Raw genomic sequence first — 22,321 nt, forward strand, 5'->3', positions numbered from 1 at the left:
CAGTAACAGGAAGACATGTCTCCCATTAATTAGGGTGGTTATCACAGGAAAGTGATCACTTACCCACAGGTTCTCCTCCACCTAAAGTGAAGGGAACAGACAAAAAGATCAGTGGCAGAAAACATACAAGTAGGCATATGGAAGATGTTTGTTCCCACATTTAGAAGGGAGAGATCATTGTCAGTGAGCATATGCTCTATGACTCATCCCCTTCCATTTGATGATGAAAACAGTCAAGAAGTCAGAAAGGGGAGGCAACTGCATTACAAGATCATCCAAGGTCTTTTGGGGGGATGTCAGTCCCAGGTGGCAAATAAATAGAGCAGACTGTTAACAAAAATTCCACTGTAAGGCAAATTGCAATAGCCTCTACATTAGTGTAAGTAGCAAGGGCTGAAATGGGATCTGAATGCCCATGAGGATAGTGACATCTCCATGAGTAGGACCATCCACAATTCTATCCTTACGAAAAATTGTGATGTTGCACATGGTGAGATCATTATTTGACTTTAGATAAGTCTCCTGTAAGCAAAGGCATGCTAGTTCGTTTGTTTTTTGGTTTTTAGGAGCATTAGCACCTAAGGCCATATTGCTCCGGGATATGCGGTGGTCATTCCTTGACCTTTCCGCATCCTCCGTATTGCTAGTTCGTGCTTTTGCAGGAGCGCCATGATGTCTTCTGCATTTTGCCAGAATCCATGACAATTCCACTGTAGGAATTTAGCTACATAAGCTTGGTGGATCTGTCAGTTGGCTTCTGAAGTGCTGAGGAATTAGTTTTGTCATGGATGTTTCTTTTTTGGGGAAGTATAGATGCTATTCTGCATCCATTTCTTCCTCTGCAAAGAGTTTCAAAACTGAATTGTCATGGAGTTCCTTGGTTTTGACATCCATTTTTTCTTGCACTAGTGTAGGCAGCTCAGTTTTCTGCACTGTTAATTTAGTACTGGGGCAGAAAGAGGTATTGAAACTGGAGTGGCAGCTGACTGATTTTTTTTGTGCTGGTTTTTCTGAGCTCAGTAAATAGCAGGCAATAGGTGTAGATGACTCTTTAGGTGGTATGGTCATTTCTGTTTGAGTCCCAGTCGAACATTTCCTGGCAACCTTTTCATCAAATGTTGCTCTATTGCTATTTACTGGTTAAACTGCTTTTCTGGCCTCCTGATATGAGATGTTCAGGTCTGCCTTTAAGTCATTGTGTTTCCTTTTCTTCCTTCCACCTCTGGCATGCCTGGGCTCACCACCCAACACAGAGACCAAATGGGTCACCCACTAACCAGAAAGCAATAAATGAGCTGATGAATGGGATGCCAGGGCTACCCAGACACTATACCCATACCTCCGCTAGCCTGAATCCTATCTCTTGGAACATGAGAGTAGGGGCATAGAATTGACACGGTTGAGCCTTGCAGGCGAACGAACCCACTAGTCAACTGATCCTGGCCAAGCCATCCAGGACCATCCATCTTATCGAAGCAGGGTCCAAAGTGGTGTGTTGAAGCTGGGCCCCCTCAACCACTGGATCCCTTTTTCTGAATTTCCACAGGTCAAAGTGCATGGCAAACACACCAGATTCCTACGATATTAGACTAGAACCTTGGCTGTGGGTGCTGGATCCCAGTGACACTAATCTGAAGGACCAGCAACATCACTGAAGGGTCCCCTCCCTACGTACAGGTGCCCACATCAAGGGGCAGTTAGTCCACTACAAATGAGCTAGGCTCTTCAGTAACAAGAACAAAAAGAGTGAAGTGGGAAATTACCGGCCAGTTAGTCTAACTCCAGTAGTAGGGAAAATCATGGTGGAATTCGGGGTCATTTAGATAGAAATGGAATTCTGAAGGATACTCAGCATGGTTTTGTAGAGAGAAAATCACATTTAAATAATCTCGTTAGCTATTTTGACAGGGTCAATCAACAGCTGGACTTAGGAAATAATTTTGACATTATTTATTTGGTTGAGCAGTTACTTTATAAGATGGAACAGGTTGGAATCACAGAGAAAATCCTTAGATGGATAGCTGGATGGCTTCAGGGCAGGAGGCAGAGGGTTGTGATAAACGGTTATTCCTCAGATTGGGTTGATGTAAAAGTGGGGTTCCCCAAGGATCAGTATTAGGACCACTGTTGTTTTTGATTTTCATAAATGACATCGATGAAGGGATAGAGGGTGTGATGTCTAAATTTGCAGATGATGTAAAGATTGGTAGAGCAGTTAATGATCACTGCCACACAGAGCTTCTTCAGAGTGACCTAGATAAACTTCAGGGATGATCAGAAAAGTGGCAGCTATGCTTTAATTCAGCAAAGTAAAGTATTGCACCTGGGGAACAGTAACACCAAAATAACTTATACACTTGGTGGAGTTGAACTAAAGCCAGTAGGGGAGAAAAGGGATTTGGGTATTACGATACAGTCATATATGAAGTTCTCCAAGCATTGTAGACTGGTTGCAAGGAATGCCCATAGTGTCCTGTCGATGATTTATCGAACAATCGCTAGTAGAGATAAGGACTTCATAATCCCACCATATAAGGTTATTGTTAGACCACACTTGGAATACTCTGTTTAAGTATGGAGACTGCACCTAAAGAAAGACATTGTGCTTCTTGAGAGGGTCCATAGATGGGTAACTCACCTAGTGAGATCAGCAAAAGGGCGTCCATATGAGGAAAGACTTCACATGTGGGTTGCAGAGCTTGGAAACTAGGCACCTTAGAGCAGACTTGACTGCTAGGTGCCTCTGTAGCCAGTTTGGCAGGAGCAGCAGTGCGTAGCACACGCTTCTTGATTAGACCGGGGTTTGAGCCATTGACCATCAATACGGAGGATGCAGAAAGGTCAGGGAATGACCACCGCATATCCCCGGACAATATGGCCTTAGTTGCTAATGCTTCTAAAAACCAAATAACAACAACAACAACAACAACTTGATTGCTTGATTGAGGTGTTTAAGGCTCTGAGAGGCATAAATAAAATGAACGAGGACAAAATTTTCACGGTTATAAATGATTCTAGAACTAGGGACCATAATTTCAAGTTATGGGAGGAGACGTTTAGACTGGATTGCAGGAAGTTTTATTTTGGCCAGTGAGTTATAAATTACTGGAATAAGTTACCTACGTAGGTGGTAGAGGCTGACAGTTTGGGGAAATTCAAAGGTCAGCTGGATAAATTACCTATGGGAGGAGGGAAACGCATAGGTTGTCTATTTCCTTTTCTCTTATTAATTATTATTTTTAAAATTTTCTTCTTATTATTATTTTATTTTTATTCTATTTATTGTATTTTTTTTTATTTTTGGGTGGTGCAGCATTAGCCATAGTCTTCCTTGCACCATGTGGCCATTGCTAATACTAATACTACTAATAACACACGCACGGTTAGCATAAAAATCTCCCCACTCTCAGATCCGTTTTCTGCTTATGTTACAATTCATAATATTTACAAATTATTAATATCCAGAGTTGATTTTGAAAGGCTAAGGATAGAAAATTGGTTGTACAAGCGGTAGACTTTCTGGCCCCTTACTAAAGCCATTAACCACAGACTGCTTCTGATGTAGATGGAATTGCAATTTTCTTGATATGACATCAGAAGAAATAATTTAAAGGGCGAGACATCACAGATAGAATTGTCAGCACACTGCCATAATACAAAACACAAATTAATAATGATGAAATTATATTGACTACATGGTCTGGCCTACATTTAAGGTGCTTTAATTTGTTGGTCATTGCATGGTACAGGCAGTGGCATTAACAAATTAATATACTAAATACTAAAATGGCAACAGAAGTTTTAAAAATCTGAAATGTGTTACTTCCAGCCATCAAAACTGAATAATAACATCTATTCAGTCAGGGTCATTCCTAAACATGCCTTTCGGTAAATTCAATTACTCTCTTCTAAGTTTTACTTCACAGTCAGCATGAAAACAAAGACGTGAAAGCTCTTCATTATAGCTCCTGACTTTGGGATAATGAAATGAAATGGCCTTTTAAGGACACAACAGTCCCCCCACTAAACGTGGACATTCAGGTGAATGGGTTTCAATTTAGTTCCACATGTGGAACTTAATGACACTAAAGACAGTATGCTACTGCAACAGGTTCTAGAAAAGTTAGGAAGATGGGTTGAGAGGTGGCAACTGAAGTTTAACATTGACAAATGCAAAGTACTGCATATGGGTAGCAGTAACCCAAGAGAAACATACCAACTGTGTGGTATTACAATCAGGAAGGTGGAGAATGAAAAAGATCTGGGGAATTGTGCAGTCAGATATGAAGTTCTCTGAGCAGTGCAGATGGGCTGCCAGAGCAGGTCGTGGAGTTTTGTCAATGATATATAGAAATTTTGCTAGCAGAGATAAGGAGGTGATTATCCTTTGTATAAGGCAATGGTCAGACCACACCTTGAGTACTGCATACAGGACTGGAGGCCTCATTTTAGGAAGGATATAGAGTTGCCAGAACAAGTTCAGAGAAGGGCAACAAGATTGGTGAGAGAAACAGAGGCTAAAGTTCTGCAAGTTGCAGCATCTGAGACCAGGCACCTGCGAGGTGATCTGATTGAGGTGTATAAGGCTTTAAATGGTCTGAGCAAGCTCAATGCTGATAGGATACTTCTGCTTGCTCGGATTAAGAACCTGAGGGGACATAGATTCAAATTGAGGAAAGACAGTTGTAGAAAAATGTGTGGAAGTTTGCCTTTAGCTAGTGGGTAGTTGTTGATTGCTGGCACAGACTTCGATCTGTTGTTTTGGAAGATGTTTGTTTGTTTGTTTATTTGGTTTTTAGGAGCATTAGCAACTAAGGCCATATTGCTCCACGATATGCGGTGGTCATTCCCTGACCTTTCCTCATCCTCCGTATTTGGTGGTGACGGGCTTGAACCCCGGTCTAATCAAGAAGCGTTTTGGAAGTTTGTTTGTTGTTTGTTTGGTTTTTAGGAGCATTAGCAACTAAGGCTATATTGCTCCGCAATATGCGGTGGTCATTCCCTGACCTTTCCGCATCCTCCGTATTTGGTGGTGACGGGCTCGAACCCCGAGTCTAATCAAGAAACGTGTGTTGCGTTTTGGAAGTTGATAGCTTAAATAAATTTAAGGCTGAACTAGACAAACATTTGGAGTGACCGGATGAGCGAAATAGGAAGTTTTTTTTTTTTTTTTTTTTTTTTTTCTCTGATACTGTATAAGCTTGCTTTCTTGCATCATATGCCTCAACTAATGCTAATATGTTTAACTGACCTAAGGTCAGAAGACTAGACAGCTGGTCCATGCTATCAACATTGTTTAGCATGCTGTTAGGCAGTTATATACTATGAGGTAGGGCATTATCATCCATGAACACAAACTTTCCACAATTTCTGTGGCACATGGAAAGACTATTGATCTGAGAACTCGATCTGTCCATATAGAGCCTATATCTCCTGCAAAATGAACTAGTTATTCCAGTTTCTGTGATTGTTCAAAATAATGACTTATCAAGAATCAGAATGGAAATTGAACCTAAACTTTCCCACGATGAGAAATTGGTTTCACTGGTTATCAGTCCAACAATGATCGTGAGTTCAGAGCTTGTAGGATCTACAGTGGTGGAAGATTGAGTGCTGTTAAACTTTAATCATGAAAAGAACTTGGCTCCAATGGTTATGAGTTCAACAATAATCATGAGTTCAGACATTGCAGTATCTACAGTGTTTTTTTTTTTTTTACGAAAACCCCAGTTCAATGAATAAACGAGGAAGATGAAAAGTTGATTCTGTGAGTTTGAAGTTGGACATTAAATAGAAGTTGGCTGGTGGCTGCATGTGTTCGGACTGTTTTGAAAGAGAGAGCAGGAATTATAGAAGCCAATTCAGAAGAGGCATGCGGCATAAATAGTACATCTATGAGACAGAGAGTGGAGAGACTGTTAGAGATGAGTCGTTAATTAACCTAACTGCCCACTTCTGAATTGAATCAAGAAGCCTGAGAGAGATTTTGGGGGCACCACCCCAGATGTGAGAACAATATTCCATGGTAAGGCAGATTTACGATTTGTACAGAGTGAACAACTGTTTGGAAGAAAAGTAACGCCGAGAGCAAAAGAGAAAACCAAGTTTTTTAGATGGAAAGGAAGCAATATTTGTAATGTGCTTGTACCAAGAGATATTAGAAGTCAAGGTAATCCCCACAACAGATATATCATCTTGCCTAGAAATCAGAGTGTCACCATAGAAAAGCATAGGAGCAGAAGAATCCTTTTTGCGACAAGACTGAGTTTTATAAGGATTGAAATCAACTAATTTGTCTTTGCCCCACTGGAGATCGGCATTTAAAGAATTGGTAGCAGATATTAGAGAAGTTGAAGCTGATTGAGCAGGACAAGGTTTCTCAAAATGGAAAGTGGAATGCAATGTGCTCTCATCGGCAAAACTATGGATAGCATTTCCAGTAAATGGAAGGTCATTAATAAACAAGAGGAAAAGAGTGGGGGGGGGGGGAAACTGAACCTTGGGTTACACAAGCATTAGTGGGGAAGTTAGAAGACAAAGCACCATCTACCATCACCCTCAGGGAGTGATCAGAGAGAGAAAACTAGATAACCAATTACAAAAAACAGTTGGAAACCATAAGATGGAAGCTTGTTTAGAAGATCTTTATGATAAAAACACGATCAAAAGCCTTTGAGTACGTCAAGAGCAACTGCTTATGTTTCACCAAACGTTTCCATTGAATTTGTCCGTAAATGGGTAACATAAGCAAGAATATCATCAGTGGATCAACAGTGACAGAATCCATACTGACTATCGTTGTTCAGACAGAAGGTTTCTAGGTAGTTTAAGAGTTGGCAGTTAATTGATTTCTCCATTACTTTAGAAAGTTTAGAAGTAATTGGAATGGGACGATAATTGGATGGGAGGGATTTGTTACCCTTTTTAGGAATTGGCTGGATATGATCAAATTTCCAAGCAGAAGGAAAAACACCTTTGGAATAAGAAAGTGAAAAAAGGTGGCAAAGAACAGAAGTAAGCTGAGGAGTGCAGGTTTTGAGAACAAGTTGAGAAATACCATAAAGACCTGGAGTTTCTTAGCATCGAGATTCGTCAAAATCCTTCTGACATCCTTTTGACGGAAAACGACAGGAAGCATTGAATGGAGTGTGTTGGGAATGGTGGGAGGTGTTTTACCAACATCATTAATACATGAGTTGGAAGAAATATGGGATGCTAGCAGGTCAGTGTTATCCTTAGCTGAAGTGACAATAGAACCATCTGGTTTTGACAGAGGTGGGAACAGAGATGGGAAAAAGTTGCTGCCAATAGCTTTGGCAAGAGACCAGAATGCTTGGCTATCATTAGGGCAAGAAGCAAGCTTTCTACTCTTAGCCTGTTCAAAATCTAGTTTGGACAGATTAATAACTGCTTTACAATTGTTGCGAGCTTTGGTGTAGGCAGAAAATTAAACTGAAGAATTGGAAACAAGCCAATTACGACATGCAACGTTCTTCTCCTGAACGGCCTTAGCACATTTATTGGAAAACCAAGGTTTAGATAAAGGACGAGATTTTAAGTGGAGTGTGGAATAAAGGATTCCATTCCTACAAGAATAATTTCACTGACATGATCAGAGCAAACGTTGACATCCAAAGTTTTGAAACAATAGTCCGACCAAGGAAATGAAAAAAAGAAATCTCGCAGGTCATCCCATTTTGCATTCTTTGTAATGCCAAACATGAGGTTGGGAATAGCCATGAGATAAAGGCTCCATTGGAGAAGAGACAATCACCAAGTTGTGATCTGAGGTGCCTAAAGGACCACTCACTTTGACCGTGTATTTAGAAGGATTGTTTGCTGGCTGTATGGTTAGGATTGTCCGGTATTCTTGTAGGTAAATGAACAACCTGTGCAAGGTCATTAGTAATCGCAAAAGCCTCAGCATCTCGACCAGCTGGGGTTGTGAACATTAAAATCACCAAGGAAAATTACCTCACTGTTAGGAAAGTTGGACTGGAAAAAAGTCAAGTTGCAAAGGGAGGAGGTCAAAGAGCGGTAGAGAACAGTAGAGACAACAGATGAAATTGACACAACGAGATAGAGAGATTTTAAGCCAGAGAAGACTGAAAAGAGGAGATTCTAAATTACCAAGTCTCTGACAGGGAATATCGGAATGGACATATGCACAAGTACCACCTCTGAGGCAAAAGGAATCATACAGAGAATTTGGGCAACTGAGATGAGCAATAGTTGAATCAACCGATAACTGAGATTCTGTCAGAAAAATTACATGGGGTTTGGCAGACTGCAAGTGGAAACGGACATCGTTGAGATTAGAACTGAGACCACGTATATTTGGGAAATGAACCAAGAAGTGTTTGGGAGGTTTAGATCTTTTCACAGATAAGCTTACTCTATTAGTTTGACAATTCATGGTGTATTCAATAGTAAGAAAGAGTGGGGGAGGGGGGGAGACATGCTGTATGAAGTAATGAAATTTTTGGATAGGGCATACACATGGTAAGGATATACCCAGATCCTTGACATAACATGACTTCGACAATGCCCCCCCCCCCATACACACTATTTGGACTCCCAGTCGCTATCTGGCAGAGTAGTGGTAGCAAGATTATACACTAGCTGATCCGGAAGCCTCCTAGAGAGTTACCAATAGGTTTGGTCCGGTGTACTAACTAGCAGCTATCCTGTGAACACCATTTTAGAGCTGTACCCTTGAAATGTAAGGAAGATTGGATCTTGCCATGATGTTCATCATAACCTCAAAGTTCATCAGTCATACTACATGATGGAAGTAATGGGGAAGGGTTGACCGGAACTTAGCTCTGGAGACTAAAGTGGGTTCCACCACTTCAAGCCTCCAATAAGCAAAGTGGTGTTATTGCACCAGTTGATGAGAGTCATTTACCACCTAATATTGCCTGGTAACACAGAGGGGTGGCATTCCTTCAATAGTTGTGAGCACCACACCTCTACCCCCTGCTTACGTTGGTTCACACCTGGGTGGTCACCAGGTTGTGCTTGTGTAGGATTACTAACAGTCCCACCATCGTGAAGGTGCAAGCAGAGGATTTGGCTGTCACAGACCATCCGAACTTTGCCGAAATTGGGTCCACTTGACTTGAGTGTCACCCGAATATCAGTTCCATCAGCGTTTTAGACTCCCAGGTGCAAGTACAGCTTGTCTGGCATAACTGAGAGGATGTCTGTGACAACCTCAAGGACCAAGGTATGCAATTAACAGAATGTAAATCGCTGATCAGCAGACATAAAACCTTCTTTGGGGATGGCGGTCCCACATGGTCATAAATCTCATATCACCTGGGCACATAAATCTCTTTGTGGCAAAAAGTGACATTGCAGTTGAATATCATATGATCATTGGTTCCAACAAACAGTTAAAGCCACAAACAGCAGTCATCCCTTGGAAAAGTTAATGTCAGACCTTGGCTTGTCTAGCATTTAGAATCAATTCTAAAATCTACTAATAACACACTCCAAACAAGTTGTTTGTGGAGCAGCCTCTAGCCAACCAATTATTCTACAAGCCATGGATTTAGGTAAATCAAGTTGAGTGGAAATTATCTGACAAACTTTATGAATGACCATTTTCAAGTTGATTCAGTAGAACGAGAGAGGAGGGTAATAAAAGGTAGTGTTTTATCCCCAATTATGCAAGAAACTTGTAGATACAGAGGGGTTAGGATAACAAAACATAAAAAATTAATATAAATAATAAATAGGTATAAATTACAAAAAGGGGAGGGAGACTCGGGTACAATAACTTAACTCAAGAGTTCTGGAAACAGAAGTACTTCAGATGGAATTTCTGAGTTGCCTCAACTTCTTAAGGGGGATATCAGTCTGGAACATACCTAATTCAGTCATATTCACAATATTGTTCAATCTATTAATGATGCTGTTCTTTTCCCAGATTGGTTTGGAAAGCAATGATTCTTGAAGATGTTCCTTCTCTAGAAGTTAAGGGTGAGAGTAGCTTCCTGTTTAATATCAGAGTTTAATATCAGCCTTGTTTCTATAAGTAATTAGAGGATGAAGATTACTAAAATCTAGTAGAGTTGTAGTTCTGGAGAGCTGCCACACAAAATTTTTCTGCACACTCTCAATCTGCTTAGTTGCCAGACTGCCTGATGGTTCCAAATAGGCAATGCATGCAAACATGCACTGCCTATTTGGGCAGTACTGTCTTCTTCAAAAGTATGGCAGTAAATTTTGGATCGTGGTAGATGTGTTTCTATTTATAAACCCAATTTGCCTACTGCCTTTTCCAACTATTACTTTGATGTGTTCATTGTGAATGTACAGTTTGTGCTGAATGTTATTCCTCCCAAGTCTTTGAGATTTTGAGATCTGCTAATTACAGTCAGGTTTTGTATAGTCATATCTGATAGATTTCCACCATATGGTGGTATGGTAAATCATATTTTCACATTTAGCTAAGTTGATATTAAGACTGTTTGGCAGTTGGCCAACTTGAAAATTCGTTTACAAATAGCTGAAGATTTTCAGCATCTTCTTGTTTTGTTATCAGACTGAATAGTTCCACATCATTCACATAAATAAGAAGTTTGGAATATGTATGAGTGATGCTCAAAGGCAGATCATTCATAAATATTACAAAGGACAAAGGGGCCTAAACCTTGTGGAACTCCCTCTCTGGAATGCACACACTGGATAGTACTTTGTTAAACAATACTCTGTGACATCTATCTGTAAGGTAATTCATCAGTGATCCTTAAAAAGGATCCAGAATTCTAAAATAGCAAAGCTTATGTTTTAGAAGATCATGGGGTACTGAGTCAAGAGCCTATAAAAGGTTGGTGTATGCCACATCAAGCTGATAGTCCAGATCAATGGCTTCAACCACAAACTGCCAAAACACAGCGAGATTTATCGCAACTGACCTTCCTCTGACAAACTCATGTTGCTGTTCTGTTATGTAAGCCTCATTTTAAGAAGGATGTAGAGCTGTTGGAACGAGTACAAAGAAGGGAACAAAATTAGTGAATGGAACGAAGGGTTGCTCTTACAAAGAAAGGCTTAAGTTTTGCAGATTACAATGTCTGGAGACTAGGCACCTGTGAGGTGATCTGATTGAGGTGTATAAAGCCTTGAATAGTTTGAGCATGCTCAATGCTGATGGGATTCTTCCTTTTGCTCAGAATAATCACCTGAGAGGGCATAAATTCCAATTGAGGAAACAGGTGTAGGATAGATGTGCGGAAGTTTGCCTTTAGCCAACGGGTAGTTGATTGGTGGAACAGACTTCCATCTTTTGTTGTGGAACTTGATAGCCTAAATAAATTTAATGCTGAGCTGGACAGGTATTTGGAACGAACGGAGGGGTGAAATGGGAGTGTTTTTGTTTTTTTTTTTTTGGCTGATGCTGCATAAGCTTGCTTTTTTGCATCGTATGCCTCTACTAATACTAATGCTAAATACTGAGAAAGGTATTTATGAATTATTGTGTCAAATATTTTTGACAGAGAATTCAGAATTGATAAAGGTCTGTAATTACTCATGAGACTCTTAACACCCTTCTTATAGATAGGGAGTGTTTGTTTCAGTTTTTCTTATGGATAGGGAGCACTTGTTTCAGATGTTGATTTTTGTAATGAAAAGTTGAAAAACTCTAGCACCAAATAGCTGAATACCTTTTGAAAAAAAGTAGGATTTTTCTAAAAAAGTAGAAGAATCCTATCAATACTTGATATATAATAATCCTTCTCTAGATTCCTAAGTGAATGAAAGGTATTAAGTAAATTCTCTTTGTTAGCTGAAAATTCTGACATTACAAATTTTGTTGTGCCTTTGCATTCTCTTTAAAATCAAATCGATCAGCAGATTGTCAATATGCTTTGGGTCAGTAACTGCATTACTTCGGCAGAACTGAAGTTGAGAGATGCTACTTTAGGAGAGATGACAGGTTCTTAACCATATTCCAATAGGACCTGCCATCATTTTGCATGATAAGGCTATTCTATATCAATATAATATAACTTTGGTCTCTGACAGTTGTTTGATCTGTAATCTGAATATTTTAAATCTTTCTTCAGTTTTAAGCAATGCTGAATTTCTTTTCTTTTTCTGTGTGCTCAAGACCTCTTGTTAACAACTATCTTCAGTTCTTGGGATTACCAGTTAGGAAAGTGCTCAGATGTTATTTCAGTGGGTGGGGTATACACATTGAGAACATAGTCAATATTTTGGCACATCAAGTCAGAATATTTATTAGGATCAGGGAGACAGAAAAGAGCCAACTAACAGAAGAAAGTTTCTCTATAATGCTTGGCTACTTAGTTTTCATGAACTTAAGCCTTGTTTGCAACTTTCTAGGCTTCATAATACTTCTGGTAAGAGAATTTCAAACCTTAATGCTCAATGAGGAAATGACGTTTATTTCAATTTGGCTATGAATTTCAATTATGGAAAATAGAAGATTGAGATAATTATTCCCAAATGTGGTGAGGCAGCAGTGTTGTTTGTGACCTAGGCAATGATCTAATGCTCTGTTAGTGACTTGGCATGAAGCAAATTCACCTAAATTTGCTTGCTAAAGATTTTTATACAAAAAAAAAAAAAAAAAAAAAAATTGTATACTTGTCATTCTTTGCAGAAACATACAGGAATTCTAGAAATTATATGTAATATAATCAATACTGTGATGTCCTCTAATCATTATGAGCGGTATTTTTTTTTTTTATCTAACTTTCAGATATGTGAGTCCTCAATACATTAAACTAAATTTAAAAAAAATAACTTATATTCAAAAATTTAATATAACACAAAATTAAATATTTATAAACTTGGACATATTCTAACTACTGGTAACCTTCCATTTTCCTATAAATTATATAAACAGTTTATATGAATAAAATACCTTATATAATTTTTCTTCTTCAAATTCAAATATCTTTACAACCAAGTAGAGATGAGTACTGTTATCCACCCTAGAAGACAAAGCACTTTAAATATACGAGTAGCTACTACACAAAAGGTTTTGCATCATACCTTGTAGGCCAGACACTTGATCATTTTGAGGCTGACCTTGAGACTCATAATGGCTAAATGTACATATATCACTTATTGCTTAAGTGCTTTATTGTATGAACAATTTTATTTTCTATTTATTATAAACCTTATAATTATTCTTTATTACAAACTGAAAATTACAATAATGTTAATTACATTATTATAACTTGTAGTGTTATAAGAAAATAGCAAAAAAATTTATAAAAAAAAAAGTCAATCTATCCGTCTGTAGCTTCATGTAATCAGCAGCCACAAGAGCTGGTGTAACCAAAATAGCAAAATTGTTAAAATATTTTATCAAGTTTTTTGTAGGTAATATGAACATCTTAAACTTAACTGTAAAATGATTTAGAAATTATTTAAAGCATTCATCAGAAAAATAGTTCTCAATTGCTATGTCGCAACACATATCACAATGGGTGCTGCTCTTCGTGGACTAATGTTATTAGTGGAGTCCCACAGGGTTCGGTGTTGGGTCCAGTGATGTTTTGTATATTTATCAATGATATTGATGAAGGTATATCAGGCTTAGTATCGAAGTTTGCAGACGATACAAAGGTTGGCAGGGTTGTTAATGACAGTAATGGCAGTGTGTTACTGCAAAAGGATCTAGATAATTTGGGCAGATGGGCTAAGAAGTGGCAACTGAAGTATAACCTTAACAAATGCAAAGTACTGCATATGGGTAGAAGTAACCCCAGAGAAATGTACGAACTGTGTGGTACTACAGTTAAGGTGGTAAAAAATGAAAAAGACCTGTGAGTAATTGTGCAGTCAGATATGGAGTTTTCTGAGCAATGCAGACAGGCTGCCAGGGCAGGTCATGGGGTTTTGTCAATGATATATAGGAATTTTGCTAGCAGGGAAAAGGAGGTGATTGTCCCTCTGTATAAGGCAATGGTCAGGCCACTCTTTGAGTACTGCATACAGGCCTGGATGCCTCATTTTAGGAAGGATGTAGATTTGCTTGAGCGTGTACAGAGAAGGGCAATAAGATTGGTGAGGGGAACGAAGGGATCCTCTTACCAAGAGAGGCTTAAGTTCTGTAAATTGCAGTGGCTGGAGATGAGGCACCTGCGCGGTGATCTGATTGAGGTATATAAGGCCTTGAAATGGGTTGAGCACACTGAATTCTGATGGGATTCTTCCACTTGTTTATATTACGAACCTAAGGGGGCATAAATTCAAATTGAGGAAAGACAGATGTAGAATAGATGTACGTAAATTTTCCTTTAGCCAGCGGGTGGTTAATTGCTGGAACAAACTTCCATCTGTCATTGTGGAAGTTGATAGGTTAAATAAATTTAAGGAGGAACTGGACAGGCATTTGGAGGGAATGGTGTGATTTTTTTTTTTTTTTTGGCTGATGCTGCATAAGCTCATACACTTGCTTTCTTGCATCACATGCCACTACTACTACTACAAAAAGCTCTGAGATGCATCAGCAAAAATTTGTAACAAGTTTGTAGGTAACATGAACATCTTACAAATTTAAATATACCACTTTTTTTAAAATCCAGTGAATTGTAATAGGCAGTGTGTCATGAAGGAAAAAGGTTAAGAACTAAATGAACGATTCAAAAATATGGTCTGGCTCTGGGCTACCAAGGTAATTTTGATTGTGATTTTCAAATCTTGTTGCTGTTGTTATTTGTTATTTTTGGTTTTTAGGAGCATTAGCAACTAAGGCCATATTGCTCCGGGGATATGCGATGGTCGTTCCCTGACCTTTCCGCATTGTCCGTATTTAGTGATCACGGGCTCGAATCCCGGTCTAATCAAGAAGCGTGTGCTACGCACTGCTGCTCCTGCCTACCTGGCTACGGAGGCGCCCTTGTTGCTGTATCAAAGTAGATAGGAAGTAATATTCGTTTAATTGAACTTATCAGCAATGTATTAAAATTGTTTTTAATTGCAAAAATATGAAATTATTAAGTAAGCAAAATATAGTAAGTATATAGTAAACAAAATATTAACAAGAACAAAAATTTTTAACAATAAAAGATCCACATGCATTTTTTTGCAGCAACGACTGGTAACTTTTTTTTAAGTTAACCATAAACTTAAAGAACTTCAGCTGGTTTCAGAAATCATAAAATTCCAGGAACTTAGGAGAGTTCATTGTCATTCTCTCTCTCAGGGTGACACGGGATGATTTTTTTTTTCTTGGCTGGTGCAGCATAAGTCCCAGGCTTCCTTGAACCACATGGCTAATAATAATAATAATAACATGTTATTTATAAACTTGCTGCAGGAAGCTTCAGCTAGTTTATTTATAAATTAGCCAAAGCATCTGACAACAAGTTGCCTTCCTACAATGCTGAGAAACAGATGAGAATTTAGAACCATAACTGTACACTAAGCATAACTGTTATTAATAACTGTACACTCAATATAAGCATAACTGTTACTAATAACTGTACATAAACATATAGATATGCATGCCTTTTCTAAAACTACAGTAAAACAATAAAAAGTAATAAATATAGTAGGTTCTGCTTAATGTGATCACTTTGGCTCCTACTTATGATAATATACTCCTACTACTGATAATATATGAAGTATCAAAAAGAAATTTGCTATTCATCAGCATATATTCAGTTCAGAAATAAATAAAGACTGTTATTCACATACAGGAATTTTGCTTGTCTGTAGTAGGGTACTACCCCTATATTATTTGATGGACGTTAAATGACTAAATGTGCACCTAAATGAGGCTCAAGTTGTGGGCTGAGAGTGGCAAAAGATGACAGATGTCATTGTGGTGAGGAAATAGAAAATCTAGGTGCTTTGTTTTTGATTAAGGAGTATTTTGATTGATTTAATAAGTTTGTTGAGGGAGTCTTCAAAGACAAGTATGATGCTAGGTAGCAGTGCACCTGTTTCCTTGTGACAGGAACAATAAATTCCTGTATTAAATGTTAGTTCCCTGCCTGAGGGTTAAGCAACGTAGCGCTTGGTAGATGGCTTTATTAAATTTTACTGAATTTGTTTTCAAGTTATGGAGTTGAATTTTCTGATTTTATATGCTAAAACTGAAATTAACAGATTTAAATTGAAATTATAAAGTTCTGAGTGTTTGTGTAGGTAGCACCTGCTCAGGTGGCACATTGTTATATAGTCTTCAGAGAAATAATATCCTGTTGAGCATGCAGCTGGGTTTACTGCTTAAATGAAGCAAGAAATTCAGAAGACATACTTGTTTCAATTAACAGCTGTTGTTTTCAATGATTTCTGCCACTGAAACCCAACAAAAATATTTCCTTGTGTAATTATAAATAGCATATTTAACTGAATATAAAGAGTACAGTATATTATAGTCTCACAATAGTTTAGTTTAGTTTTGTATAAGATCATCATTAAAAAAAAAGTTATAGCTTAATATTCACAGAGCCTTTGTTACTGATAATTTGAAGGAAAAGGCAGCAAAAGAGGTAAGAAAGCCTTTAGCCATGATTATGAGAGCATCCTTGGATTCAGGGAAGATCCCTGTGGATTGGAGCTGCATGAATGTATTCCAAATTCACGAAGGGGAATCAAGACATGAATTATTACATCCCTGTTAGCTTCAATTCTGTTCCAGAGAAATTAATAAAGTCACTGGTTAAAGCAGTGACTTTAAAGCAGTTACTTTAAAGTGACTTTAAAGGTTAAAGCAGTAATGCAGGACCATCTAGACATACTGCAGTCACAGTATGGCTTTGTTAAGGGGTGACTTGTCTGACTAATACGATTTTATACTTTTGGCATTAGTAACAATAGCATTAGTAGAGGCATATGATGCAAGAAAGCAAACTTATATAGCATCAGACATAAAAAAAAAAAAAAAAAACCCTTCCCATTTCAACCATTCATTTGCTCTAAAAGTTTGTCCAGTTCGTCCTTGAATTTATTTAAACTATCAACTTCAACAATGACAGATGGAAGTTTGTTCCAGCAATCAACTGCTTTCTGGCTAAAGGTCCACACATCTATTCGACAACAATATTTCCTCAATTTCAGTATATGCCCCATCAGGTTTGTAATCTGAGCAAGAGGAAGAATCCCATCACTATTGAGCTTCTCAATTCATTCAAGTCCTTATACACCTAAATCAGATCACCTCACAGGTGCCTAGTCTCCAGATGCTGCAATTTGCGGAACTTAAGCCTTTCTTCATAAGAGCACCCCCCTTTGATCCCCTTACCAGTCTTGTTTCCTTTCTCTCTACTCATTCCAGCAACTCTACATCCTTCCTAAAATGAGACCTCCAGACCTGTATGCAGTATGCAATGGTAAGGCCACAACCTTATACAAGAGGATAATCACCTCCTTATCCCTGATAGCAAAATTCCAGTATATCATTGACAAGACCCCCATGACCTGCTCAGGCAGCCTGTCTGCATTGCTCAGAAAACCACATATGGCTGCACAATTAGCACCAGGTCTTTTCCATTCTCCACTACCCTGAGTGTAGTACTGTACAGTTGGTACATTACCCTGGGATTACTGCTACCCATATGCAGTACTTTGCATTTGTCAATTTTAAACTTCATTTGCCACCTCTCAGCCCATCTGTCCAACTTTTCTAGATACTGTTGCAGTAGTATACTATCATTAGTGTCATTATCAACCCTGCCAACCTTCATATTGTCTGCAAACTTGGACATTAACCCTGATATACCTTCATCAATATCAACAATAAATACAGAAAACAGTAATGGACCCAACACTGAACTCTGGGGGCCTCCACTAATAGCATGAGTCCATGAAGAGTAGTGTCCATTGATTACCACTCTGTCTTCTCTCATTCAATTGTTCCTTTTTATACATAGCAACAACGTGTCCTAAATGCCGCACTGCTCCAATTTGTACAGCAGTGTTTTATGTGCAACGGTATCAAAAGCTTTCCTGAAATAAAAGTATATATCAAAACTGTTTTTTGCATCCAGTTCCTTTGTGACCACATCATATTATCCAATCATATCGGTCAGATAAGATTTCCCCACAAGAAACCCATGCTGTGTCTGAATTATAACTGCAGTCTTGTCTAGATGATCCTGTAATGCTTCTTTAAACAGTGACTCCATTATTTTTCCTGAGAACAGAAGTTAAACTAACAGGTCTATAATTACTCGTGTCACCCTTTGATCCCCTTTGTGAACCGGGGATTCATTTGTACATCTCCAATCTGTGGGGACCTCCCCTTAATCCAAGGATTCTCTCGTAATTATGGCTAAGGGTTTGCTTACTAACTTTGCTGCCTTCTTTAATATAACTGGATAGATCCCCGTCCACCCCAGGTGCCTTTCTTATGTTTAATTTCAACATTTTCTCCTCCACTTTGCTCTCAATTATTACAAAATCATTTAGCTCCCTGTAACAGTTTGATAAACCTCTGGGGTTCACTTTCTCACAGAATTCCTCACATGTGAATATAGAAGCAAAATACTCATTCAGTTTGTCAGTTACCTAAGTAGGATCAACAACACTCAAACCATCAATATCAAGTGGACCAATACCCCTCCTTCTAGAGTTTACATAAGTAAAGTCTTTGCTGTTTTTCTTTGCATCCTTTGCCAAAGATTTCTCATAATCTGCCTTCGCTTGCTTAAACTCCTTTGTGACTTGATTACAGACTAGCTTACATCTACCATATGCTTCTGTGTTGCCTGATAATTTAAAGCATCCCATGCATTTTTATTTTCTGACACAAGTCTCATTAGTTCTAGTGACATCCATTTACATCTAAAACTGAAACAGTATTTCTTATTTGGTATGAAAATTCTAGTTGCTTCCAAGCTTAATTCTCTGAATGCTTCCCATTTAGAATTTGCTGTTGGTAACATCATCAGTTGATCCCACTGTACAGAATTTAAAAACTGTCTGAGACCACAGTAGTCACCTTTACGAAATCAAAACCCTTCCCTTTACCCCAATGGTATTTACATCTTTAAGTAAATCCCACATTAGTACAATGTGATCACTGCCACCAAGTGGTTCCTTTATCTGCAGATTTTAATGCATGAATAATCACTGTTGATAATCAGATCAAGAGTATTACTCCCTCTGCCTGCCTCTCAAACATGCTACTGTAGAAAACAACCATCTAATAAATAAATACACAAAATTCTTGCTAGTGTGCGAATGACCAACCCACAAATTTCAGTCAATATCTGGGAAGTTAAAATCCCCCATTATAAGACATTCTGATTTACTGGCTCACTATTTCTCTGTACAGCTGTTCTCATCAGAATCATTAAGCCTATAACACATTCCTACCCTCATTTTTGCTTTCCCAGTGCTTATGTCACACCAAACTAACTCAACCTTGCACTGTCCACCCACATTAACTGGATGCATTGCCTAAGATTTTATATGTTTCTTAACTATCAGCATAACCCCTCCTACCTTCCTATCCTCTTTCTGTACACATCGTACTCCCCAAATTCAATTTCTGCATTCCTTATATCTGTATGATACCACATCTCTGGTATCCCAACAATATCCACCTTTGATGCTGTGATCAGCACTTCAAATTCATCAAATTTATTTACTATACTCCTAGCATTTGTCATCATGCAAGTATACATGCCTGTTCTTATTCTTAATTACCCTAACACAGCCCATGTATTTACTAGTTCCATGCTGACTCCCGGCAGTTCTTGAAATCCCCAGAAACTTGCTTTCCAGGCTGCCGTTCATTCCAACAGAAGCAGTGCAAAAATCACTTTCACCTCTTCCTGCGGCTACTGTTAATCTATTAGTCTGTGAATCCCCTCAAGCTAGCAGTTTTCTGACCCACCTAAAACTTCCTCGATAGCTTCAACAAATAGTCCTGTACCCTTTTTATTTAAGTGTATCTGATCCCTGTAGAAGCAAACCCAGACCTTTCCAAATGGATGACAAGCGGCAAATTACCCAGTCACAGAGTTCTGTCCATTGCAAAAGTAGCTCAGAATGGCCTAAGAAATCAGGAAAACATTTTTTTTTTTCTTTCATCAAAGTCTATTTGTCTAACAGTTACTTCTATGAATAAGTTACTTGCTAAGATTAATTTAAATTAGAAGACAATTTAATTAAATATAAAATTATTCAAAATAATTAAATTTATATTTTCAAATCTACATATTGGTCTAAGAGTATAGAACGCTATACGTATATACTTAGCAAGTTAGCAGCAAAAATTAAAAAGTATACTTGAGTCAACAAAAATCATAAAACACTAAATACAATATTGTTAGTAATAACTATACCTTAAATTCAAGTCCTCATCCTTTGAAAATGGGGCATTTGCCAGTTCTTCAGCCACTGGATCTACTATTTGTTTTTGATTTACACCTATTTCTTTACAAGCAGATTCAACTTTTGAAATTGAACAAAGGTTCCCATTGCTTTCTTGACATATAAATTTAACACTATCATCATCACTATTCCTTTTATCTTCAATTAAAGCACTCTCTCGCCATTTATCAACATCATAAATTGAAATTTCTTCTTCCTCTTCTCTTTCTGGTATTAATTCTTCTATTTTATCTACTCCATCATCTCCTGGCAAAAGTGGCAATCTTATACTGGAATTCTGTGCAAGCACATGTTGAATATTATTAGGATCTTCCTGCCCTTCAGGTGTTCCTCTTTCTTCAATTGGCTTTGGTATGCTTTCTGAAGAATTTACTGTTATTACATCTGTATGCTGTTGTTCTTGATGATTAAAATTAGGCTGTTTTGATTCTGCAGGAAGCATAAAGGTGAAATCAAGATCCTGACAAAATTCACTTATTTCAAATGAAAGCCTTTTGTTTCTTGGATCTTCACTTCCATCATTTGGATCACTATCTGAAGAACAATGAGTTTCTAGTGACAAGCCTGAATCAGTAGTAGACTTGCTTAATCTGTTAACTTTGTTAGAAAAAAAATCATTTACTGTAGTTTCATTTTGCAAAGTTAATAATGGATGTTCATTCATATTTTCGAATGAATTTGCATTGTTGATTATGGGATTTCTTTTTGGAGGAGTCTTCTTACAGCGGCGAATAACTCTGGTGTGTATTACTTCAATTTCATCAGTTTGAGAAGATTCTATTAATTCTTCCCCTGTCCGCATTTCCATAATTCGTGATATTCTTTGTCGCTCCTCTGTTGCTAATGGATTACAGTTATCACAGTCTGTACAGCCATGATGCCCTAAGGGACAATGATTCTGATGTGTGGGAGTAGAATCTTGGTTCCTCTGAATAACTTCATTAAAAATGGTTATATCATGATCACTACTGACTTCTATGGCACTTTCAAGACTGACACCTGAATCTCCTTCCTGGAAGCTTTTCATGGAAACAGGACTAACTGTAGCACCCTTAAAATTAATAAAAATTGAATCACTTTCAAGTCTCAATATGGGGTGGGAATGACATTTATTTGCAAGAGATGATTTATAACCAAAAGTTAAATAAAAAGAAGACCACAACAATAAGATCTTACTATTTAAGCAACAAATACAAAGCGGTATTTTTTATGCAAAGGAAACCTTAATCTAAAGCTGAGAAAAGCTTATTTCAAATCAACCTTAACAATAGCTGTAACAAAAGTTCAATCAGGAACTTTTGCTGTCCACTTCTACTGTTATCCATTAAAACAAGTAAAACAGTTAATAGTGATAAAATCTGGAATTAAAAATAAGTATCAGGATTACCCTCATGAAAGATAATGAACTTTAATGCACAAAGTATATGTACATTAGTAGTTCTTGCAAATATTCACTCACCATATTCATATTTTCATAAAATAAATATTTTTTGAAGGAAAAAAATAAGATATTGAATTCTCAACCAAAACCAAGACAATCTGATCAAGGATTATAACCAAACAGAGTACGCAAAAAGAAACATTTTTACATAAAATAAAATAAAAAATTAGCAAACTATTTGATCATTTCTAAAAATATAACAATATAATTGAACCTTGTCAGACTTTCTATCCAACTATCCTGGGAGGTAACTTATTTCAGTGATCAACAATGTGCTGCTCAAAGGTGAACTTCATGAAATCTAATCTATTGCTTTGTAAAATTTTGTATTTGAGACCATGTGCTTGTTTCACCAGCTAAGATGAAAATACCTCCCTCATTCATTCACTTTGCTTATTCCTTTAAGGACCTTAAACACCTTTATCAGGTGTCCCCTGAAGTGTCTAGTCTCCAAGGTCTGCAGGCCACATTTTCTCAAGAAATTCCTCATAGGAATAATCCTTAGCACACCAATTCATGTTTGGAAGTCTCACCAATGGTGAG

General features: G+C 37.8%; 1 protein-coding gene across 2 annotated transcripts in view; it reads right to left on the reverse strand.

The window, feature by feature from the left end:
• prd1 (pleckstrin homology domain-containing protein pruning defect 1) overlaps nucleotides 1-22,321 on the reverse strand; it is a 218,090-nt gene that overhangs the window by 105,876 nt on the left and 89,893 nt on the right. For both annotated transcript variants that reach the window (XM_090382672.1, XM_090382670.1), the window contains exons 6-7: nucleotides 20,289-21,388; nucleotides 12,902-12,971 (exon numbers count right to left, since the gene is read on the reverse strand). In XM_090382672.1, coding sequence (XP_090238798.1) covers nucleotides 12,902-12,971; nucleotides 20,289-21,388 — 1,170 coding nt within the window. The remainder of the gene's footprint in view (nucleotides 1-12,901; nucleotides 12,972-20,288; nucleotides 21,389-22,321) is intronic.

This window comes from Mastigoproctus giganteus, chromosome 10 (assembly GCF_048544385.1).
Source record: "Mastigoproctus giganteus isolate SK-2022 chromosome 10, ASM4854438v1, whole genome shotgun sequence".
Taxonomy (NCBI): Eukaryota; Metazoa; Arthropoda; class Arachnida; order Uropygi; family Thelyphonidae; genus Mastigoproctus; species Mastigoproctus giganteus.